The sequence below is a fragment of the Ranitomeya imitator genome, chromosome 7 (genome assembly GCF_032444005.1).
Source record: "Ranitomeya imitator isolate aRanImi1 chromosome 7, aRanImi1.pri, whole genome shotgun sequence".
NCBI lineage: Eukaryota > Metazoa > Chordata > Amphibia > Anura > Dendrobatidae > Ranitomeya > Ranitomeya imitator.
In genome coordinates this window covers 122,499,366-122,525,508 of record NC_091288.1, presented here as the reverse complement: position 1 = coordinate 122,525,508, position 26,143 = coordinate 122,499,366, and the positions used below count along the sequence as shown (strand labels likewise).

At 41.0% G+C, this 26,143-nt stretch overlaps 1 protein-coding gene across 1 annotated transcript in view; it reads left to right on the top strand.

The window, feature by feature from the left end:
- Positions 1–26,143, top strand: part of COL5A2 (collagen type V alpha 2 chain) — a 525,281-nt gene that overhangs the window by 429,425 nt on the left and 69,713 nt on the right. The window contains exons 40-50 of the mRNA XM_069733787.1: positions 5,802–5,855; positions 5,941–5,994; positions 6,143–6,304; positions 6,961–7,068; positions 10,765–10,872; positions 11,296–11,349; positions 11,533–11,640; positions 11,746–11,799; positions 14,371–14,478; positions 25,817–25,870; positions 25,954–26,061. Coding sequence (XP_069589888.1) covers positions 5,802–5,855; positions 5,941–5,994; positions 6,143–6,304; positions 6,961–7,068; positions 10,765–10,872; positions 11,296–11,349; positions 11,533–11,640; positions 11,746–11,799; positions 14,371–14,478; positions 25,817–25,870; positions 25,954–26,061 — 972 coding nt within the window. The remainder of the gene's footprint in view (positions 1–5,801; positions 5,856–5,940; positions 5,995–6,142; positions 6,305–6,960; positions 7,069–10,764; positions 10,873–11,295; positions 11,350–11,532; positions 11,641–11,745; positions 11,800–14,370; positions 14,479–25,816; positions 25,871–25,953; positions 26,062–26,143) is intronic.

Below are 26,143 nucleotides of genomic sequence, written 5' to 3'. Positions count from 1 at the left end.
ACATAGTATATTGCCCAGTCACGTAGTATATTGCCCAGTGACATAATATATTGGCCAGCCACGTAGTATATTGCCCAGTGACGTAATATATTGGCCAGCCACATAGTATATTGCCCAGTCACGTAGTATATTGCCCAACCACGTAGTATATTGCCCAGTTACATAGTATATTGCGCAGCCATGTAGTATATTGCCCAGCCACAATGTATATTGCCCAGTTACGTAGTATATTGCGCAGCCACGTAATATATTGGCCAGCCACATAGTATATTGCCCAGCCACGTAGTATATTGCCCAACCACGTAGTATATTTCCCAGTGACGTAGTATATTGCCTAGTGACTTAGTATATTGCGCAGCCATGTAGTATATTGCCCAGCCACATAGTATATTGGCCAACCACGTAGTTTATTGCCCAGTGACATAGTATATTGCCTAGTGACATAGTATATTGCGCAGCCACGTAGTATATTGCCCAGCCACATAGTATATTGCCCAGTTACGTAGCATATTGCGCAGCCACGTAGTATATTGCCCAGTGACATAATATATTGGCCAGCCACGTAGTATATTGCCCAGTGACATAATATATTGGCCAGCCATGTAGTATATTGCCCAGCCACGTAGTATATTGCCCAACCACGTAGTATATTGCCCAGTGACGTAGCATATTGCGCAGCCACATATTATATTGCGCAGCCACGTAGTATATTGCCCAGCCACGTAGTATATTGCCCAACCACATAGTATATTGCCCAGTGACGTAGTATATTGCCTAGTGACGTAGTAAATTGCGCAGCCACGTAGTATATTGCCCAGTTATGTAGTATATTGCGCAGCCACGTAGTATATTGCCCAGTGACGTAGTATATTGCCCAGCCACGTAGTATATTGCACAGCGAAGTAATATACAGCACAGAGCCATGTAGTATATTGGCCAGTCACGTAGTATATTGCCCAGCTACGTAGTATATTGCCCAGCCAGGTTTGTCACAGGTGAAAAAATAAAAAATAAACATATACTCACCTTTCTGAGGGAGCCCTTGTTGTCCACGGCAGGTTCCGGTCCCAGGGTTGGTATTAGCGCAGGACCTGTGATGACGTCGTGGTCACATGACCGTGACGTCATGGCAGATCTTTGTAGCGCAGGCGCGCAGGGCCTGTGATGACGTCGCGGTCACATGACCGTGACGTCATGGCAGGTCTTTGTAGCGCAGGCCCGCAGGGCCTGTGATGACGTCATGGTCACATGACCGTGACATCATGGCAGGTCCTTGTCGCGCAGGCGCACAGGGCTTGTGATGACGTCACGGTCACATGACCGTGACGTCATGGCAGGTCCTTCTGCCACCGGAACCTGCAACGGAAGATGGCGGCCGGCGCGAGCTGTAACGGAGGGTGAGTATAGCATGTTTTTTTTATTATTATTTTTAACATTACAATTTTTACTATTGATGCCGCATAGGCAGCGTCAATAGTAAAAAGTTAGGGACACACAGGGTTAATAGTGGCGATAACGGAGTGCATTTCTCACGGCATAACGCGGTCCATTACCGCCGGCATTAACCATGTGTTAGCGATGACCGGAGGGGAGTATGCGGGCGACAGGCACTGACTGCGGGGAGTAAGGAGCGGCCATTTTCTTCCGAACTTTGCCCGTCGCTGATTGGTCGCGGCAGCCATGACAGGCAGCTGGCGAAACCAATCAGCCAATGAATAATCGTGACAGAAGGACAGACAGACAGACGGAAGTGACCCTTAGACAATTATATAGTAGATGCTATAGCTCCTTAATTTTCCAAACAAAAAAGCTGTTATCAAAAAGCCATACTTTTTTCTTTGCAAACTGGCTATGTATAAACGATATATGTGGCCAGCATCTGTTCCTAAAAATGAGAGAATTCATTTTTTTAACTATTTTTACATTATATATAATAAAAACTCTGTCAGTGTGGTGTGTAATAAAACACAAGTGGTTACTATCTATTTACCTATAGCAATATATGCTGAGGTTACTTTGACTCTATTTAAGGTATGTGCACATGACATCTTTTTCAGGTGAGGCTAGAATCATAGAATGTTAAAGTTGGAAGGGACCTCCAAGGTAATCATGTCCAACCCCCTGCTCAATGCAGGACTCAACCATTTCAGACAGATGTCTGTCCAGTCTCTGTTTGAAGATTTCTATTGAAGGAGAACTCGACACCTTTCCTGCCAGCCTGTTCCATTCATTGATCAACCACACTGTGAAAAAGTTTTTTCTAATCTCTAATCTGTATCTCCTCTCTTTCAGTTTCATTCCATTGCTTCTCACGTTTCCATGTGCCACTGTAGTAGGGGACTGCTGTGATCACTGTAAGAAGGGACTATCCTTTCATTTTCATTCTATTGCTTTTTCTGACTCCATGGGTTAATGATAGTAAGGATGATCCCTCTACACAGGGACATCCCTTCAGATATTTGCAAAAAACTATTTAGTCTCCTCTTAGCCTTCTTTTTTACAAGCTAAACAATCCTAGATCCTTTAACTGTTCCTCGTAGGACAGTTTGTTGTCCACTCACCATCCTGGTACCTCTTCTATGAACTTGCTCCAGTTCTTTAATGTCTTTTTTAAAATGTGGTGTCCAAAACTGGACACTGTATTCCAGATGAGGTCTGACCTAGGGTTGAGCGAAACGGGTCGGCCATTTTCAGAAGTCGCTGACTTTTGGCAAAGTCGGGTTTCATGAAACCCGACCCGACCCCTGTGTGGGGTCGGCCATGAGGTCGGCGATCTTCTGAATCTGGTATCGGAATTCCGATACCGAGTTCCGATATGTTTGCAATATCGGAAATCGGTATCGGAATTCATATTTAAGTGTAAAATAAAGAATTAAAATAAAAAATATTGCTATACTCACCCTCTGACGCGCCCTGGTACTAACCGGCAGTTTTCCTTCCTTAGAATCAGCGCGTGAATGACCTTAGATGACGTCGCGGCTTGTGATTGGTCGCGCGACCGCCCATGTGACCGCTCACGCGACCAATCACAAGCTGCGTCGTCATCTAAGGTCATTCATGCGCTCATTCTAAGGAAGGAAAACTGCCGGTTAGTACCAGGGCGCGTCAGAGGGTGAGAACGTCAATCCAATATTGCAGCCAGCATGCAGCCAGCGGGTAAGGAAAGGGTGAATCAAACACCCGAAAACCCCACCTCTATGGCTGAAAATTGTTCCCTCCAAATTCAGGTGACAGAGTCCCTTTAATTATTTTTCGTAAATCAAGTTTATTGAGTTGCAAATGAAAAACATAGTTGAAATCAGATGTTCAAATGCAATTATAGGCACATACAAGAATGTGAAAATGATACAATATATGGACAACTGTATAATAAAATGCTTTAGCACTTAAGCATTAAACAACAAATTAATATAGTTGTAACTTTGAGAACAAATTACCTCTAACTGAGTCAGAGGTCTATTGATTTTGAAAAGATTTGCTTATGATGTATATATCAGATGCTCCCACTCAGCCGACAACTAGCTCCAGGTGAAACCAAGTCGTCGGATGAAATCAAGAGTGCCTAGGCTCATCAAAATACTCAATGTCAACTAAGGAATCTAAATAAGGCCCAGGCCAAGCATAGACCAGAGAAAAAGTAGAAAAGAGAGGTGGAGAGAGAGAGAAGAAGAAGAGAGAGAGAGAAGAGAGGAAGAAAAGAAAGAAAAAAGAAAAAGAAAAAAAAGGGGGGGGGGAGGGGTGGAAAAGAGGGGTGGGTGGGTAAGGGTAAGAGGGATCTGGTCTTCAGTCCCAACTAATTTGAAACTATTATTCTTTTATACAAAGGTACGGATGTTAAATTAATGTTTGCTATCTAGGGAAGTTATGGATATGGGCCTCAAGGGGACCAATAGGATCGATCAATGTAGCCAAGTATTCAGCTCCTCAGTCTCTCTGAAAGCAATCCAAGGAGACCAAGTGTTAAACACTTTATCTGCAGGTTGTTTAATAATTTGTTCAAAGATATTTAATAGTATAGACGTAAGGCTCACTGGCCTGTAATTTCCTGGCTTCATCATCTTTTCTTTTTTGAAGGTAGGGACAACATTTGCCCTTCTCCAATCTTCTGGGGCGTCTCTTATTCTCCATTAATTTTCAAAGATTCTGGCTAGTGGTTCTGCAATTTCCTCGGCTATCTCTTTTAGTACCCTAGTATGTAATTCATCTGAACCAGGAGATTTAAATTCATTTAAATTAGCAAAAGGTTCCCTCGCCATCTCTCTATTTATAGATAGTGTGATTCTTTTATTCATTTAATAGCACAGCGAGTTAATTTTACATTTGTTTTCTTTGAGAACACAGATGCAAAATAGGAATTAAAAAGTTCTCAACATCATTTTTGGCCACTTCACCCTCTATAACACACCTTACGAAATGAAAAGAACAAACGTGCACAGCAATGCAAAAATGGCTTGCTGTGCATATGTTCATTCTTTTGAGCTTCTTTTAATAGCTTCAGGTTTCCAAAGATGCCAAGTGGTTAAAAGAAGTGACCTGACCATGTTTCAGATGGCTTTTGCTTGGATGAAAGAAAAGAAAAAAATTGCCAATAAAAATATTGCAAAAAATATACCATAAGACAACAAAAAAAAAAGATTCATGACAAAAGCTGTCTGAGTGTCCGGAAGCATCTTTCTTCTGAAAACTGACAAAAAAAAGGCTTTGATTTCATATACCCACAACTATATCTGCATTAAAGGCTTGAAACTGAAGAGAGTGAACCAATTATATTTTTCTTTTAAAATTTCACAACAAAAATAGTCATTCTACAATCTAATACTTTGTATTGTATTCAATTCAATTTTTAATATATTAATAACTATATGTTACAATGTTGTAAATTTTCTGTTGGGAAATAAGCAAACATATGAACATCTTCTATGATGTTTTTTCTTTGCAAATTAAAGCAGCCAGCTTAACTACATTAATTTAGAGCAATTCAGAGCAAATATACTCCCATTCTCTCTTTTAAAACATTAAATATATCATCCAACATTAATTTTGAATCCCATATAAAACATTAAGAAAAAAAAATTCTATTCCTCAAGAATCTCAAAGTATCCTGTAAATATAGTGATGAATCATTAAAGAGGTTTTCCACTTTCAGCAAAGTGGACCTCACATACTCTAAATTAAAAAACGTAGCCGGTGCTCGCCCTCCCCATGTCTAGCACTGAATGTCCATCAGTCTCTGTGTTTTAGCAGCTGCAGTCACATCGAGTTGACAATGTGCATTCTGCCATCTACGCTCAGTTATTGGTTCAGTGGTTGTGCGTATTGTGGACATGATGACACTGCTGAAGCCAAAACAACAAGATATGAGGAGGGTGTGGTGCCAGCTCTGGACCTGTGGAGGATGAGTGCCTAATCTATTTGTTATTTTAGGTGCTTTAGAATATATTGGGGTTCTCTTTCCTAAAAGTGGAAAACCATCTTAACATTTATGTAATTAAGAGGTATGTCTTCATTTTTAACTGCGGACCAAACAGCAATGGATGTCTCCATTTATTATATAGCTGGTTGTCTTTTGCTACAGTAGAATACATTTTAGGCATTTACATAAGAAATATGTGCAGTATGAATAATAGCACATCGTGTATATTATGTGCTATATTATTATTGACTTTATATAGTTACATTTGTTTCTGAAATCCACATGACAAAATACTCTTGTAACATAGATAAAATATATCAATTGAAGGCAATTTAATAGCAAGTTTAAATAATCATTTATACCTAAACTTGTAAAAATGTTGTTTTAGGGACCTCATGGTGTGCCTGGACTGAAGGGTGGTAGAGGAACACAAGGACCCCCTGTAAGTAAGGCACATACATCACACCAACATACATTTGTTCTCTTCTTTTCATCCTACCACATTTAACATATAATTACTTTTCAAGGGAGCAACAGGATTTCCTGGATCTGCTGGACGGGTTGGACCACCTGGTTCCTCTGTGAGTAAAGTTTCAAGATATTTAACTGAAAATGTATTTTACAATTTTGATAACATTTTCATTGTAGCAAATTCACTTTAACTATTGCTTTATGTATTGAATGTTCCTGCACTTTTGTGAAGTCTACTGTATACATAAATATTTTTAGGGAGCTGTTGGTCCTCCTGGCCCAATAGGTGAACCCGGAAAGGATGGTCCACCTGGTCTACGTGGGGAGCCTGGAGCACATGGTAGAATTGGAGACAGAGGTCCTGCTGGCCCTGCTGGCAGCCCTGGTGATAAAGGAGATCCTGGAGATGATGGACAGCCGGTAAGTTGAAAACTTTTAATTTAAAATCTTTATTATAATTATTGGTTATAGAGTATTAACATGATTGTATGAACTTAAATATATTTCTAGTGAATACCCAGGTGTGAAAAACTTTGTGCTGTTTCCATACCTCTGCCTTAAGTCTGCTGTTTACACTTTATTGTATATTCTGATAAGTATTGTATAGATAACAGAATACGTTAGCAAAGGGGAAAATACCAAAATATCTCTGAGACTGTCCGTGCCTGGAGATCAGTGGCTGACTACCACATGTGTGCAAATAGAAATAGAAGACTTCCGGCACAGGAATATTTTTCAGTAAAAAATCATTTATTTCTTTATTTAAATATCTTCAGCAATAAAAAATAGCATTGTGGGGGACCTCCATAGGCCTATCAGGGGGTCTCCATGATGTTGTTTTTTATTGCTGAAGATGTTTAAATAAAGAAATAAAGATTTTGTTTTACTGAAAAAGGATTCCTGTGCTGGAAGTCTTCTATTTCTATTTACAAAATATTTTGCTTTCCTTCTTTACCATGTTTAATGTACAGTAGACATACATAGATATTAGAAACATACTGTATGTATAAATGTATTTGGTTTCTATAATGTAGTATGGTAATACTAATGGTTGACTCTTGTATTATTTTGTGCAGGGTCCTGATGGCCCTCCTGGTCCATCTGGAACAACTGGCCAGAGGGGTATAGTTGGCATGCCTGGTCAGAGGGGAGAAAGAGGCATGACTGGGCTTCCAGGTCCTGCTGTGAGTATCATGACCAATGTTTTATTACTTATATTACTGTAAAAAGGTGTAGAAGCTTGGTAAAGATTTCAGCACAAGAAACCTCATGCCATCGAATATATAAAGTCTACAAAGAGAAGGAAATCTGCAGTTTAGTACAAGTGTATATTTGATTACATTTTAATACCTCATGGATAACTTGTTCACATTGAATGAGAAATAATTTTGAGATTTATCCAGCATTTCACCTCTGGCAGACTATCACACTTTGATATCTTGTTATTTAGATATAGACATAGTAAAAACAATGCTTAGCACAATAAATGCGTTATATCATTTCTCCAGCATACTAAAAAATCAAATGTGATGTTTGCAAAAAAAAAGAGTTGCATATTTTTGTAATTATTCCCAACCTAATACAGTGAATTGTACTAATGCGATTGCACTGTACAGTATTGTGAAGCACTGTTCAAGTACAGCAAATATTAAATCACTAGATGGAGGCCCGATGCGATAATGGGCGGTAATGACTAGATGGGGACAGGCTTTGCAGCGCTGAGAATCTCTCCCCCATGTTCTCACCGACCTATCCACTCGCTCTTTCCCCATGTGCTGACTTCTCCCATCTGTGCTTTATTCTTTGACCTGTCTACCCATGTGTTATCCTCCTTGTCTCCTGTCTCTCTCTTTCTGTGCTGTTTTCTCCCATTATGTGCTGTCCCATTTGAACTGTCTCCACCTGTTCTTTGTCTCTCTCACCCCTGTGCGCTTTCTCTCTCCCCCATCTGCTGTCTTCTCCTCTCATGTCATCTCTTCTTTGACCTGTGTACCCCATGTGCTCTCCCCCTGTGCTGTACATCAGCTCCGGGGCAGGGGAGAAAGCAAAAGGCAATACTGGCATTACAGCAGGAGATTGCAGAGGATACATTTTGTGAGGTAAAATATTGTTTAAAAACAGTCAGTGAAATATTTTACCTGACAAAAGAAATCCTCTATGATCCCCTGCTGAAATGTCAGTATTGTCTTTTGTGTCCTCCTCTGCCCAGGAGATGTGGTATGCTCCGTACACAGACACAGAAAATTTTTAAAACGAACTTTCGTTCGTGGGAAAACGCCCTTAATGTGCTTCCTCTGCCTGTAGACACGTCGCGCATCTTCCGCCGGGATCAGCCAATTGATTCACTGCGCCTGTGCGGAAGTTGCGCAGGCGCAGTAAATTGGACTGCTATCATCTTTGTGCAGACAGATAGCGGCGGTCACATTAAAACTTCGCATGCACTCCTCCTGTACAAAGATGGCGGCGGTCAGTGAATCATTCGGCTGATCCCGGCGGTGGCGTGTTCACGATGATATTCTGCTGGCGGTACCGCACAAGAGGCTGTGTATGGCGTTTACAGTGTATGTGTGTGTGTGGTGCATATGGCGTATACAGTGTGTGTGTGTGTGGTGCGTACGGCATATACATTGTGTTTTTATGTGTGCGTGTGTGGTGCATATGGCGTATCTAGTGTGTGTGTGTGGTGCGACGATGTTCCGCTGGTGGTACTGTGCAAGAGGCTGATACCACCAGCAGTCTCCATATTGTGACACCCATCACTTGGGTGTACCAATATGGAGGTTGGTGAACTTCCGCCGCTTGGAATTCTGGGATCCGGACACATCTGGATGGAACAGGGTGTGAAGATATTATTATTATTATTATTATTATTTATTATTATAGCGCCATTTACTCCATGGTGCTTTACATGTGAGGAGGGGTATACATAATAAAAATAAGTACAATAATCTTGAACAATACAAGTCAAAACTGGTACAGGAGAAGAGAGGACCCTGCCCGCAAGGGCTCACAATCTACAAGGGATGGGTGAGAACAGTAGGTGAGGATAGAGCTGGTCGTAGGCTTGTCGGAAGAGGTGGGTCTTCAGGTTCTTTTTCAAGGTTTCGATGGTAGGTGAGAGCCTGATATGTTATGGTAGAGTATTTAGTCAGTCAGCAATAGTGCAAGTTCCACCACTTAAAAAGATGAGAGGCGTCTGTAATTTACATCATAGGTAGACCTCAACTATGGGAGACAAACTGAGAAAAAAAAATCCATAAAATCACATTGTCTGTTTTTTTTACATTTTATTTGCATATTATGGTGGAAAATAAATATTTGGTCAGAAACAAACAATCAAGATTTCTGGCTCTCACAGACCTGTAACTTCTTCTTTAAGAGTCTCCTCTTTCCTCCACTCATTACCTGTAGTAATGGCACCTGTTTAAACTTGTTATCAGTATAAAAAGACACCTGTGCACACCCTCAAACAGTCTGACTCCAAACTCCACTATGGTGAAGACCAAAGAGCTGTCAAAGGACACCAGAAACAAAATTGTAGCCCTGCACCAGGCTGGGAAGACTGAATCTGCAATAGCCAACCAGCTTGGAGTGAAGAAATCAACAGTGGGAGCAATAATTAGAAAATGGAAGACATACAAGACCACTGATAATCTCCCTCGATCTGGGGCTCCACGCAAAATCCCACCCCGTGGGGTCAGAATGATCACAAGAACGGTGAGCAAAAATCCCAGAACCACGCGGGGGGACCTAGTGAATGAACTGCAGAGAGCTGGGACCAATGTAACAAGGCCTACCATAAGTAACACACTACGCCACCATGGACTCAGATCCTGCAGTGCCTGACGTGTCCCACTGCTTAAGCCAGTACATGTCCGGGCCCATCTGAAGTTTGCTAGAGAGCATTTGGATGATCCAGAGGAGTTTTGGGAGAATGTCCTATGGTCTGATGAAACCAAACTGGAACTGTTTGGTAGAAACACAACTTGTCATGTTTGGAGGAAAAAGAATACTGAGTGGCATCAATCAAACACCATACCTACTGTAAAGCATGGTGGTGGAAACATCATGCTTTGGGGCTGTTTCTCTGCAACGGGGCCAGTACGACTGATCCGGGTACATGAAAGAATGAATGGGGCCATGTATCGTGAGATTTTGAGTGCAAACCTCCTTCCATCAGCAAGGGCATTGAAGATGAAACGTGGCTGGGTCTTTCAACATGACAATGATCCAAAGCACACCGCCAGGGCAACGAAGGAGTGGCTTCGTAAGAAGCATTTCAAGGTCCTGGAGTCCTGTCTCCAGATCTCAACCCTATAGAAAACCTTTGGAGGGAGTTGAAAGTCCGTGTTGCCAAGCGAAAAGCCAAAAACATCACTGCTCTAGAGGAGATCTGCATGGAGGAATGGGCCAACATACCAACAACAGTGTGTGGCAACCTTGTGAAGACTTACAGAAAACGTTTGACCTCTGTCATTGCCAACAAAGGATATATTACAAAGTATTGAGAATAAATTTTGTTTCTGACCAAATTCTTATTTTCCACCATAATATGCAAACAAAATGTTAAAAAAAGCAGACAATGTGATTTTCTGGATTTTTTTTTCTCAGTTTGTCTCCCATAGTTGAGGTCTACCTATGATGTAAATTACAGACGCCTCTCATCTTTTTAAGTGGTGGAACTTGCACTATTGCTGACTGACTAAATACTTTTTTGCTCCACTGTATATTAAGAAGATGATTAGAAAGAACTTGAACCATTCACTAAAGAATACAGTAAATGTATTCATTAGAAGAAAAACTGACAAATATTAAATATATTTAGAGTGATTTTGCATGTTATACACCTTTTACAAATGTTTTAATATTGTATCATTAAGGGATCCCCGGGAAAACCAGGTCCTACTGGATCCTCTGGAGAAAAAGGCCCATCTGGTCCTATTGGTCAGCCTGGTGCTAATGGTCCTGTTGGAGAACCTGGTGCAGAGGTCGGTGCCACCCTTCCTTTTGTTAATGAAGACAGTCAATAGAACTACTGATTCAAGTTATTAGCAGCAGTATGTGCCACTGCATTCTGTATTTGAAATATATCATCCTAAAATGTAAAAATATTATTTGTCTATAGACTGAATCACCTATTTATAGACTCTTACTGCATGTACATATCATTCAGGAATACGCTAAACTGTGGATAAGTTGCCCTGATATTCAAAGAAATAGCAAAAATGCCAATGTCCTATTATATTTTTCTGTGGAAACAATCTATGAATTCATAGCAAACTGTGATGGTACATATGGATTGTTGACTTATTCTACAGGCTTTGATTGGTCATAGAATATTAGATGAATACAAATAAATTTAGTTGTGAGCATGTTTATGTTACTAATATGCTAATGTGAACATTTTTTAGGGTCTTCATGGAAATGATGGAGCTCCTGGACGAGACGGAGCTTTGGGAAAGAGGGTATGTGTTTTTAATTTTTACATGCACAAGCAGTTTTGCTATATCTGCAGTAGCAAGGAGAATATAACACATAGTATGTTTATTGGTATCATTTTTTACTTTAGTTTAACTTTTTTAGCATAAGCATTAGATATTATAATGGGGCATTTTTGTAGATGTAATGTGTGAATTTATTAATTTTAGGGTGATCGTGGAGATCCAGGACCTGAGGGTCTTGCTGGTGCTCAAGGTTCTCCAGGAACTTCAGGACCAGTTGGTGCACCAGGGGAAGCTGGGCCAAGAGGTGAACCAGTAAGTTATTGAATACATCTTTCATTATTATAATGCTTTTGGATGTGTTTGTATAAATGTGCATCTATTTAGCCTAATCCTTTTTTTCTTGCAATTGTTTCCTAGGGTTCCCGTGGACCAATGGGCCCACCAGGAAGAGCTGGGAAACGTGGCTTGCCGGTACATCTAATGATTGATTCTAAGTAATCTCTTGGCAGCTCTGAAATGTTTAGGTGTTGCTGATCAACATGAGGGGCACTAGTGATTAGCAACTATTTTCTTGGTATCCTTAGCTGATACAACTAAGGGGTATAGCCAGATGTTACATGCCCCTAGTGTCACATTATAGTCCATATGGGAGATCTTTTATCTCTACACTGCTGCAATGTGTAGTAAATATACAATTCTTCTTTGTGTAGTGTGTCGGGGATTAAAGGGAACCTGTCAGTAGATTTTGCCGCTATAAGATTCAGCCATTGCCTTTCAGGGCTTATTTACAGCATTCTATAATGCTGTAGATAAGCCCCCGGTCTGACCTGCAAGTGAAAAAAAATAAGTTATATTATACTCACCCGGGGGGTGGTACTCTCCGATGGGTGTCGCAGGTCTGGGTCTGGCGCATCCGATGTTCTTGTGACACTGCCCTCCTGCTTCTTCATCGCTCCCCAGCATCGGCGCTCCTGCTGTAGATACGTCCTGAAAAGCAGTGGCCGCATTTTATAGAGGCAAAATCTGCTGACAGGGTCCCTTTAAGCACATTTATTAATTTGATAATATTTGGTAATACTTGGTTAACATATTGTTTGGTAACAAAGTCCATATAGAGCTTTTTCTACCTCCAGAACCATAATCACCTGCCTTTAGAGTCTATATTTACGATTTGCAGGGGTTGGACAAAATAATGGAAACACCTAACGTTTTGGCATCATAATCTACCAACATGTGATAAACATGCAAACCGTGACATATAGTAATGTTTTGTAGTTGATTATTTGTGTTATGTGATGTGTGTATGTAAATTAACTGTTTGTTTTGCATAATTGTAAGAACATTGATGAGAACCTGATACCAATGGCAGACCTCTCAGATTTTCAAAGAGGCCAAATTATTGGTGCTCGTATGGCAGGCGCTAGTGCAACAGAAAGTGCCCGAATGCTTGGCATGTCAAGAGGTACTGTCTCCAAAGTAATGACTGCATTTGAAAGAGAAGGAAAAACATCCGCAGCAAAGCACAGGTCTGGCCGAAAGTCAAAGTTGACCAAGAGAGATCGTTCGGACTCTAAAGCGAATTGTGAAAGAGGATTGCAAGACCACGGCTCCGAAAATCAATGCTGAGCTCAATGAACACCTACAGAACCCAGTTTCCCTGAAAACTGTTCGTCGGGAGCTGCATAAATCTGGATTCCATGGAAGAGCTGCCATTAGAAAACCGCTGCTCTCAATGACAAATGTTTCCAAGCATTTAGAGTGGTGTAGAAACCTCCAGAATTGGTCCCTCGAGCAGTGGAAACATGTGATATTCTCAGACGAATCATCGTTTACCCTATTTCCGACCTCCGGCCGAGTGTACATTTGGAGACAGCCGAAAGAAGCATTCCATCCAGACTGCCTTCTCCCAACCGTAAAACATGGTGTAGGTTCTGTGATGATCTGGGGTGCTATTTCGTGGAGATCCGCCGGGCCAATGATATCCCTTCATGGAAGAATTAACAGCCGAGATTATTTAGGCATTATGGGCGACCAAGTGCATCCAATGGTTCAAGCACTGTTCCCGGAGGGGAACGCCATCTTTCAGGATGATAATGCACCAATTCATACAGCTAGAATCGTTAAAGCATGGCACGAGGAACATTCTAATGAAGTTGAGCATCTCATCTGGCCCCCACAATTCCCAGACCTCAACATTATTGAGCATCTATGGTCGATTTTAGAGATTCAAGTTAGATGTCGATTTCCACTGCCATCGTCGCTCAAAGAACTGGAAGGTGTTTTAACTGCAAAATTGGCTAAAATTCCTTTGGAGACAATTCACACCCTGTATGAATCCATACCTCGGAGAACTGAGGCTGCAATCGCCGCAAAAGATGGATCTACACCATATTAAACCAACTTTTGTTGATGTTTCCAGGTGTTTCCATTATTTTGTCCAACCCCTGTACATTAACTTTGCTGCATGGTGCCTATTCTTAGTTGTATAAAGTAGGACTGCCTAGAAATGCTATGATGGCACTCAGCTGACTGGGAGGACAGCTCCCCAATCCTGTAATCAGGACTTTACTGGTTGGTCAGCCTCAAATCAGTCTGTGATAGTGTGTGTAATTGACCAAGTAGACTTGACACTTTACAGTTAGCACCACTGCATTATATTAGCCAAATTACCTTGCAGGCTAGTGATTAACAAGTTTTATTAATCGAATCTGTGACACTTGCTATGAAATATATTGGCACTCTGGGAGGCTTTTTTTGGTCAAACTAGAAAAAAGTGTTCAGAGGAAGCATTAGTTTGAGCTTGATATAATATATTGGCTCTCTTTGATGCTTTTTGGGTCAAACTATGGCAAACTTTCAGCACAAGCCTCAGATCTGACTTTATGATGTATGTGATATATCGTTTACATACCTGAATGCTAACTAAACCCATTACTGGATGTAATTTCTGATTTATTCCTGTGATTTGTTTGTGATGTCATTTTCTCTGTGTAGTATTGAATTTTGATCAAAGAAACGTTCTTTTATTGTTTCCCCTAAAAGGGACCACAAGGACCTCAAGGTGATAAAGGAGATAATGGTGAACGTGGAGAAAGAGGGCAAAAGGGGCATAGAGGTTTCACTGGTTTACAAGGTCTTCCAGGTCCTCCTGTAAGTATTATTTAAAAATTATAGATACATAACCAATATTAGAATAATTTTTGGTTGTTTTATTTCAGGAGATAGTATAGATTAAACACTAGACTTGTTATTCAGTATGTCCTGCATTTTTACACATTTATCAGGAAATTAACTAGCTACAGATGTAGGAGATGCTCATTTGATTAACAGATCATTTCTGCGGTCATGTATTTATTGTTCCAATTTAGTTTTATTTTCATTTTGTGGGAATAATAAAACATACAGGCAGTGTCAGGAGGGAAAGCAAGATTCTATACAGTAAAGAATCGCCATAAGAACGTATGATACAAGTAACAACTTCCTATCTATTCCATCACGCGTCATGTTAATCATTACAACCGCAGAGCAGCCTATCGTTATTGGAAAGACAAAAATATTCACTTTGTCAGTAAAAGAGTCCTATGACGACCAACTCTACAAGAACTTATTATATTTTTATCATGAAGAAGGGCTGTCAAGTATTGCTTTGAACTAATGTATTTTTTCTGATTAACTTATTTGTATTTACTTTGGAAGACGAAGCTCATCTCTACAAAAAAGTGGCATTAAACATTTTGCTACTATCAACAAATGAAATAGAAGTCTAGCACTGCTTTTGCTTATGTCTTTATGTCACAAGTATACAAATAACATGGTCTAAGGGTATAAGATTTTCAGAAATCCTTCTTTATCAATTCTTCCATCTCTTCATTTTGATACAGGAAAGATATATATCTTTGTACCGTGTTAGCCAGTAGATAGAATAATATTTGGAATTGAGAGTCCTCAGTGAGGACTCTCAATTCCAAATATTATTCTATATCTTCAGTAATTCATTATTAGAGGACAAGTCCTGAAATTATGGTAGATTGAGCCTATGTCAGTTATTTCTCCATTTCTCTGACATCGCTGGCTAAACTTTGTACAAACCTCTGGTTATGGTACCATGTCATAAATATGCTGATTTGTTTTCCCTTATAAAACATTCACATGTACTTGTTAAAATGATCTAGACCTTATCATTCAGTTGGCCACTCCCTATTGCGCAAAGAAGGACTTTTTTTTGTTTAGGACTGTATAAATACCAGAGGTCAAATTCTTAGTGAAAGGGCTTTATGATTGTAAACACACAAAATGAGATGTAATAGGGGCCACTGTCGACCACAGTGCTGATGAAAAGTAATGAGATATTTGCTGATAGGTAAAGTAAGCAAATGTTGATATATTGGGTTTAACGCATAAATGATTAAGCAGTCTAATTTTACTAGTGTTTGGCTTACTGAAATAAAAAGTCCAGCCATAATCCAATGTTTAATCATAAAAGGTGTAAGACTTTGGAAGGTGGGGAGTAAGTAAAAAAGAGTCATCAGGATGTATGAGTGGCAAGTTGATATTTTATTGTGCATCTGCACCAAATCTTTTTTGAGAAAGCCATTAGGCCTAGCAAACGTAGGGAGCAAGATCAATTATTGTCCTCCTGATCAGTTATGCTAGGTTGGAGCAACCCACAATTTTTCTATTTCCGTCCACCTGTTATATTTATACAGAGTTGACGAAGGAACTAGGTGATGCAGATGTACTTCTTGTAATATAAAGTAAATTGGGGATAAGCTAGTTTCTCTTGTGGCAGATGGACATAGGACTGAATTAGAAGTGCATTGCCACCCAGAATGCCAAATTAACCTAATAAAATGAATCTGACATGACCTTTGTGGAGAAACTTTGGTAGCCAATCACTGTGGTGATTAGCAAATAATTTAGTGAAAATCTTAAATTCAGAATTCAAAAAGCTTATGGGATGACATTTTGCACATTCAGATCTTTACCAGATTTATGCATTTCTATAATAAAGGAGTGCAAAATGTATCTGGAATATGCTCACATTCCATAAACAAATTAAAAAACTGAACTTTATATGCTGGAAGCACATAATATTAATAATAATAATAATAAATAAATTATCTAAATAAATACATTTAAATTTAAATAAATACATTTAAATAAATTATAAAATAAATATTATTATTAGTATTATTATTATATACATATAAGGTTTATAGTATGTATATGGCAGTCAATCTGGACTTGGTAACTTACATCCTTGTAATTCTTCAATGATCATTTCCAGTTCATCCACACTGTGCTGTCATGTTTTGAAATGAGTCTCCAGCTCTACAACATTGATTGCTTATTCTTTGGGGGTCTGACTTACAGATCCACTACAAATTAATTTTTTGTAGTGATTGAGCCTGGTAAAGTCACATCCAAGTGAATAGGATTGATTTGCATTACCAGACACAATCAGTACTAAAGGTTTTTATCAGAGCCTAGTAAAGATTAAAGGCGGGCACAGTGATAATTGCCGTGTCGTGGCCCCATCGATCATTTAGTCAATGGAGGTTTTGCAGGCCAGACCCCTATTGATATTTATATGCAGATTTATTTAGTCATCTTGAACTTATTGAAAGCTGGTCATACAAAGTAGATGTTTGGGCCAATTAAATTCATTGATCTTTTTGTGCTCAGGGAGAACTGAGAAAACATGCACAGATAGCTGTCCAGCGATATTGACCTGGAAGATCACATGAAATTTACATTAATAATGAGAGGAGCTGGTTTTACTTAGCTTTTACTTATTTTTTGGAGATATTTCAAGGAGCTTACTGGGAAATAAGTCTTATCCTAACTTTAGGATAGATTATTATGTGTGAACAGCAAGCTATGATTTTAGATCCTCACTTTTATCCATTCAGTCTAGTCTGGCACCACAGCTCAGTCATAAGGCACTGCCACAGGTACATGAATGGCACTATTTATGGTACTCTAGCTATGGTTCTCCTAATGGGGTTTCCTATGTCCTTTCAAAACTGATCTGACTGGTCCATATTTTGCAACAAAAACTACATACATTTTAATAGATCTCTTAGACCCAATGAAGTGTAGCAGTTAATTTCAAAATCCAGGTCAGAATGGCTGTGTAATCATTTTTGAAAGTGTTCTTTTCCAATCTTATTTCCTTGCCAAAATATGCTGAAGATGTTTGTCACACATCGGTGTTTGGAGAAAGCTCAGGAGCTAATAAAGCCAGTACCTACCTCTAGCAGCATCAATCGGAGCAATCACTGCTATTATGACTATTTAGATGTTGCTTTCAATTTCTGATGATGACATGAACATTTCTGGACAGAGGTCCATTGCAGTAACCATCGCTCTCCTTCAAGACCCATGAAGCTATTGTGGAGTGCCAATGGAGTATGATGCAAAATGTAGTGAAAAAATAACACTTTAGTTATTGCAGTATCCATAAAAGTCTTATCGTATTCAAATCTGAAATTATTTATCCCATACAGCATGTACATATACAATGTGGGAAATAAGTATTTGATCCCTTGCTGATTTTGTAAGTTTGACCACTGACAAAGACATGAACAGTCTATAATTTCTCCTTCGCCTCATTGGGGGACACAGACCGTGGGTGTATGCTGCTGCCACTAGAAGGCTGACACTAAGTGATACAAAAAAAGTTAGCTCCTCCCCTGCAGTATACACCCTCCTGCTGGCTCTCAGCTAAGGTTAATTTTAACATTGAGAGATAGAATATCAAAAATAAAATCCAGAAAATCACATTGTGTACATTTTTTATAAATGTATTTGCATTTTGCAGGGATAATTTAATATTTGATCCCCTACCAACCACTAAGAGTTCTGGCTCCTACAGACCAGTTAAACGTTCCTAATCAACTCGTTACCTGCAGTAAAGACAGCTGTATTACATAGTCACCTTTATAAAAGACTCCTGTCCACAGACTCAGTTAATCAGTCAGACTCTATCTTCTATAACATGGGCAAGACCAAAGAGCTTTCTAAGGATGTGAGCCCTTTGGCATTAACTCAACTCGCCATGTTTGGAGGAAGAGAAATACTGCCTATGACCCAAAGAACACCATCCCCACTGTCAAGCATGGAGGTGGAAACATTATGTTTTGGGGGTGTTTCTCTGCTTAGGGAACAGGACTACTTCCCCGCATCAATGGGAGAATGGATGGAGCCATGTACCATAAAATCCTGAGTGACAACCTCCTTCCCTCCGCCAGAACATTAAAAATGGGTCGTTGCTGGGTCTTCCAGCAAGACAATGACCCAAAACATGCAGCCAAGGCAACAAAGGAGTAGCTAAAAATGAAGCACATTAAGGTCAAGGAGTGGCCTAGCCAGTTTCCCGACCTTAATCCCATAGAAAACTTATGGAAGGTGTTGAAGCTCCGAGTTACCAAGAGACAGCCTCAAAATCTTAATGATTTAGAGACGATCTGCAAAGAGGAGTGTGTTATGATTAGGTAATTCAGTACCACAATGGACATAGAAGTCAGAGCACATACAGTGACCTGATAATAACCCAAAAACATAGAACGAGCTCTGAGACGTGGGAACTCTGCTGACCGCAATCCCTAATCCTCTCCAACCACACTAGAGGCAGCCGTGGATTGCGCCTAACGCTCCCTATGCAACTCGGCACTGCCTGAGAAACTAGCTTGCCTGAAGATAGAAAATAAGCCTACCTTGCCTCAGAGAAATACCCCAAAGGAAAAGGCAGCCCCCACATATAATGACTGTGAGTTAAGATGAAAAGACAAACGTAGAGATGAAATAGATTTAGCAAAGTGAGGCCCGACTTTCTGAACAGAGCGAGGATAGGAAAGGTAACTTTGCGGTCAACACAAAACCCTACAAACAACCACACAAAGGGGGCAAAAAGACCCTCCGTACCGACTAACGGCACGGAGGTACACCCTCTGCGTCCCAGAGCTTCCAGCAAGCAAGAAAAACCAAATAAGCAAGCTGGACAGAAAAAAACAGCAAACAAAATAACAAAAGCGGAACTTAGCTATGCAGAGCAGCAGGCCACAGGAACGATCCAGAAGGAAGCAAGTCCAATACTAGAACATTGACTGGAGGCCAGGATCAAAGCACTAGGTGGAGTTAAAAAGAGCAGCACCTAACGACTTCACCACATCACCTGAGGAAGGAAACTCAGAAACCGCAGTACCACTCTCCTCCACCAACGGAAGCTCATAGAGAGAATCAGCCGAAGTACCACTTGTGACCACAGGAGGGAGCTCTGCCACAGAATTCACAACAGTACCCCCCCCTTGAGGAGGGGTCACCGAACCCTCACCAGAGCCCCCAGGACGACCAGGATGAGCCATATGAAAGGCACGAACAAGATCGGGAGCATGGACATCAGAGGCAAAGACCCAGGAATTATCTTCCTGAGCATAACCCTTCCACTTAACCAGATACTGGAGTTTCCGTCTTGAAACACGAGAATCCAAAATCTTCTCCACAATATACTCCAACTCCCCCTCCACCAAAACCGGGGCAGGAGGATCAACAGATGGAACCATAGGTGCCACGTATCTCCGCAACAATGACCTATGGAATACGTTATGGATGGAAAAAGAATCTGGAAGGGTCAAACGAAAAGACACAGGATTAAGAACCTCAGAAATCCTATACGGACAAATGAAACGAGGTTTAAACTTAGGAGAGGAAACCTTCATAGGAATATGACGAGAAGACAACCAATCCAAATCCCTAACACGCAGTCGGGGACCCACACAGCATCTACGATTAGCGAAACGTTGAGCCTTCTCCTGGGACAAGGTCAAATTGTCCACTACATGAGTCCAAATCTGCTGCAACCTGTCCACCACAGTATCCACACCAGGACAGTCCGAAGACTCAACCAGCCCTGAAGATAAACGAGGATGGAACCCAGAGTTGCAGAAAAACGGCGAAACCAAGGTAGCCGAGCTGGCCCGATTATTAAGGGCGAACTCAGCCAAAGGCAAAAAGGACACTCAGTCATCCTGATCAGCAGAAACAAAGCATCTCAGATATGTTTCCAAGGTCTGATTGGTTCGTTCGGTCTGGCCATTAGTCTGAGGATGGAAAGCCGAGGAAAAAGACAAGTCAATGCCCATCCTAGCACAAAAGGCTCGCCAAAACCTCGAAAAAAACTGGGAACCTCTGTCAGAAACGATATTCTCTGGAATGCCATGTAAACGAACCACATGCTGGAAGAACAATGGCACCAAATCAGAGGAGGAAGGTAATTTAGACAAGGGTACCAAATGGACCATCTTAGAGAAGCGATCACAAACCACCCAAATGACTGACATTTTTTGAGAGACGGGAAGATCTGAAATAAAATCCATAGAGATATGTGTCCAAGGCCTCTTCGGGACCGGCAAGGGCAAAAGCAACCCACTGGCACGAGAACAGCAGGGCTTAGCCCGAGCACAAATCCCACAGGACTGCACAAAAGAACACACATCCCGCGACAGAGATGGCCACCAAAAGGATCTAGCCACTAACTCTCTGGTACCAAAGATTCCAGGATGACCAGCCAACACCGAACAATGAACCTCAGAGATAACTTTATTCGTCCACCTATCAGGGACAAACAGTTTCTCCGCTGGGCAACGATCAGGTTTATTAGCCTGAAATTTTTGCAGTACTCGCCGCAAATCAGGGGAGATGGCAGACACAATTACTCCCTCTTTGAGAATACCCGCCGGCTCAGATAAACCCGGAGAGTCGGGCACAAAACTCCTAGACAGGGCATCCGCCTTCACATTTTTAGAGCCCGGAAGGTACGAAACCACAAAGTCAAAACGGGCAAAAAACAGCGACCAACGAGCCTGTCTAGGATTCAACCGCTTGGCAGACTCGAGATAAGTCAAGTTCTTATGATCAGTCAAGACCACCACGCGATGCTTAGCTCCTTCAAGCCAATGACGCCACTCCTCGAATGCCCACTTCATGGCCAGCAACTCTCGGTTTCCAACATCATAATTTCGCTCAGCAGGCGAAAACTTCCTGGAAAAGAAGGCGCATGGTTTCATCACCGGGCAATCAGAACTTCTCTGCGACAAAACAGCCCCCGCTCCAATTTCAGAAGCATCAACCTCGACCTGGAACGGAAGCGAAACATCTGGTTGACACAACACAGGGGCAGAAGAAAAACGACGCTTCAACTCTTGAAAAGCTTCCACAGCAGCAGAAGACCAATTGACCACATCAGCACCCTTCTTGGTCAAATCGGTCAATGGTTTAGCAATACTAGAAAAATTGCAGATGAAGCGACGATAAAAATTAGCAAAGCCCAGGAACTTTTGCAGACTTTTCAGAGATGTCGGCTGAGTCCAATCATGGATGGCTTGGACCTTAACATGGTCCATCTCGATAGTAGAAGGGGAAAAAATGAACCCCAAAAATGAAACCTTCTGAACACCAAAGAGACACTTTGATCCCTTCACAAACAAAGAATTAGCACGCAGGACCTGAAACACCGTTCTGACCTGCTTCACATGAGACTCCCAATCATCCGAGAAGATCAAAATATCATCCAAGTATACAATCAGGAATTTATCTAGGTACTCTCGGAAGATGTCATGCATAAAGGACTGAAACACTGATGGAGCATTGGCAAGTCCGAATGGCATTACTAGATACTCAAAATGGCCCTCGGGCGTATTAAATGCAGTTTTCCATTCATCGCCTCGCTTAATACGCACAAGATTATACGCACCACGAAGATCTATCTTGGTGAACCAACTAGCCCCCTTAATCCGAGCAAACAAATCAGATAACAGCGGCAAGGGGTACTGAAATTTAACCGTGATCTTATTTAGAAGGCGGTAATCTATACAAGGTCTCAGCGAACCATCCTTCTTGGCCACAAAAAAGAATCCTGCTCCTAATGGCGACGATGACGGGCGAATATGCCCCTTCTCCAAGGACTCCTTCACGTAACTCCGCATAGCGGCGTGCTCAGGCACAGATAAATTAAACAGTCGACCTTTTGGGAATTTACTACCAGGAATCAAATCGATAGCACAATCACAATCCCTATGCGGAGGCAGGGTATCGGACTTGGGCTCATCAAATACATCCCGGTAATCAGACAAGAACTCTGGAACCTCAGAAGGGGTGGATGACGAAATAGACAGAAATGGGACGTCACCATGTACCCCCTGACAACCCCAGCTGGACACAGACATGGATTTCCAATCTAATACTGGATTATGGACTTGTAGCCATGGCAACCCCAACACGACCACATCATGCAGATTATGCAACACCAGAAAGCGAATAACCTCCTGATGTGCAGGAGCCATGCACATGGTAAGCTGGGACCAGTACTGAGGCTTATTCTTGGCCAAAGGCGTAGCATCAATTCCTCTCAATGGAATAGGACACTGCAAGGGCTCCAAGAAAAACCCACAATGCCTAGCATACTCCAAGTCCATCAAATTCAGGGCAGCGCCTGAATCCACAAATGCCATGACAGAATAAGATGACAAAGAGCAGATCAAGGTAACGGACAAAAGAAATTTTGACTGTACCATACCAATGGTGGCAGACCTAGCGAACCGCTTCGTGCGCTTAGGACAATCAGAGATAGCATGAGTGGAATCACCACAGTAGAAACACAGCCCATTCTGACGTCTGTGTTCTTGCCGTTCAACTCTGGTCAAAGCCCTATCGCACTGCATAGGCTCAGGTTTATGCTCAGATAATACAGCCAAATGGTGCACAGATTTACGCTCACGCAAGCGTCGACCGATCTGAATGGCCAAAGACATAAACTCATTCAGACCAGCAGGCATAGGAAATCCCACCATGACATCCTTAAGGGCTTCAGAGAGACCCTTTCTGAAAATAGCTGCGAGCGCACCTTCATTCCATTGTGTGAGTACGGACCACTTTCTAAATTTCTGACAATATACCTCTATCTCATCCTGACCCTGACACAGAGCCAGCAAATTTTTTTCTGCCTGATCCACTGAATTAGGTTCATCGTACAGCAATCCGAGCACCAGGAAAAACGCATCAATATTCCTTAATGCAGGATCTCCTGGCGCAAGAGAAAATGCCCAGTCCTGAGGGTCGCCACGTAAAAAAGAAATAATGATCCTAACTTGTTGAACTGGGTCACCAGAGGAGCAAGGTTTCAAAGCCAGAAATAGTTTACAATTATTTTTGAAACTCAGAAATTTAGTTCTATCTCCAAAAAACAAATCAGGAATAGGAATTCTTGGTTCTAACATAGAATTCTGAACCACAAAGTCTTGAATATTTTGTACTCTTACCGTGAGCTGATCCACACATGAAGACAGACCTTTAATGTCCATCGCTACACCTGTGTCCTGAACCACCCAAATGTCTAGGGGAAAAAAAAGGCAAAACACAGTGCAGAGAAAAAAAAATGGTCTCAGAACTTCTTTTTTCCCTCTATTGAGAATCATTAGTACTTTAGGCCTCCAGTACTGTTATGATTAGGTAATTCAGTACCACAATGGACTTAGAAGTCAGAGCACATACAGTGACCTGACAATAACCCAAAAACATAGAACGAGCTCTGAGACGTGGGAACTCTGCTGACCGCAATCCCTAATCCTCTCCAACCACACTAGAGGCAGCCGTGGATTGTGCCTAACGCTCCCTATGCAACTCGGCACATCCTGAGAAACTAGCTAGCCTGAAGATAGAAAATAAGCCTACCTTGCCTCAGAGAAATACCCCAAAGGAAAAGGCAGCCCCCACATATAATGACTGTGAGTTAAGATGAAAAGACAAATGTAGAGATAAAATAGATTTAGCAAAGTGAGGCCCGACTTTCTGAACAGAGCGAGGATAGGAAAGGTAACTTTGCGGTCAACACAAAACCCTACAAACAACCACACAAAGGGGGCAAAAAGACCCTCCGTACCGACTAACGGCACGGAGGTACACCCTCTGCGTCCCAGAGCTTCCAGCAAGCAAGAAAAACCAAATAAGCAAGCTGGACAGAAAAAAACAGCAAACAAAATAACAAAAGCGGAACTTAGCTATGCAGAGCAGCAGGCCACAGGAACGATCCAGAAGGAAGCAAGTCCAATACTAGAACATTGACTGGAGGCCAGGATCAAAGCACTAGGTGGAGTTAAATAGAGCAGCACCTAACGACTTCACCAAATCACCTGAGGAAGGAAACTCAGAAGCCGCAGTACCACTCTCCTCCACCAACGGAAGCTCATAGAGAGAATCAGCCGAAGTACCACTTGTGACCACAGGAGGGAGCTCTGCCACAGAATTCACAACAGGAGTGGATCAAAATTCTTCCTGACATGTGCGGAAACCTCATCATCAACTACAAAAAAGTCTGACTGCTGTGCTTGCCAACAAGAGTTTTTCCACCAAGTATTAAGTCTTGTTTGCCAGAGGGATCAAATACTTATTTCTCACTGCAAAATGCAAATGCATTTATATAACGTATACAATGTGATTTTCTGGATTTTATTTTTAATATTCTATCTCTCAATGTTAAAATAAACCTACCCTTTAAATTATAAACTGTTCATATCTTTGTCAGTGGGCAAACTTTTCAAAATCAGCAAGGGATCAAATACTTATTTCCCCCACTGTATGTAGGATTACAGTTTATATGTCTATAAACTAATCCATACTGACATGCAGAATCATATTGCAAGGTCATTTTTATCTCACATTGAATGCCGTGAAAGCAAAACACTTATTTTCATGATTTCCTTCAGCGTTACATTATTTTCACATGTTGCAGTACATCTTGGTTAATGGTAAAGAAAAGTGGATGGTTTCATTCAAATCTACAACTTGTCACTCATATGACTATATCATCCAAAAAATCAAAAAATATGTCTTTTTGAAGGGGAGAAGGAAAAAACACAACAGCAAAATTGAAAATTGGCTCATACAGCATAGGGTTAATATTTGCATTTTATAAGTTTAGCCCTAGCTCATAAAATGCTCATCTTAAAATAATTATTGTACAGCCATTTTGTGTGAATTTTCAAAGTAAGTACACCATTCACACCAGCTGTTTGAGATCTATTTAATAATATATGTAGTTTGCATTGTGAAACTTGATGTCAGATCCACTGTTATTCCTTAGAAAATCCTTTTATTTGGATTCTCATGAAAATAGTGCTTAGGGTAGTTAATCAAGATAAACAAAAGTCAAATACTGCACAGAACTGTGTATGTAAACTAAACAAATGTGAATAGAGTCCAACTTTTTCTTTATGGCAATGTAAATGTGGTAATCCCAATATTTGCAGATTTTTTATTTTAAAGTGAATAAAGCTAATCCAATAAAACAGCAAGCATTGCACAAATGTCACCATGAAACCACATTGCCCACAAATGGGCAAACATTTTTTGGTAAACAGAATTGCATGTTTCTTTCAAACACAACATTTAAATCTTATATCTGCTGTTTATGATGTCTGTTTTATGTTTTTAGGGTCCAATAGGTGAGCAAGGAGCTACAGGACTTCCCGGCCCTTTTGGTCCCAGAGTAAGACCCTTCCTCATGTAAAATAATTTGCTACTAAAACAATTTTTCTCCTAATTCATTCCAACATCTTTTTACTTTTGTAGGGACCTCCAGGTCCAGTTGGACCTCCTGGTAGGGATGGTAATCAAGGAGCTACTGGACCAGTTGGACCTCCTGGTGTTAGAGGAACTGTTGGAGAAGCTGGCCCAGAGGTAATAATCACAAATGGTGAATGAAGCTTATTGCATTGAGGCAAGTGAATGCAAATATATATAAATACATGTTAACCATTTT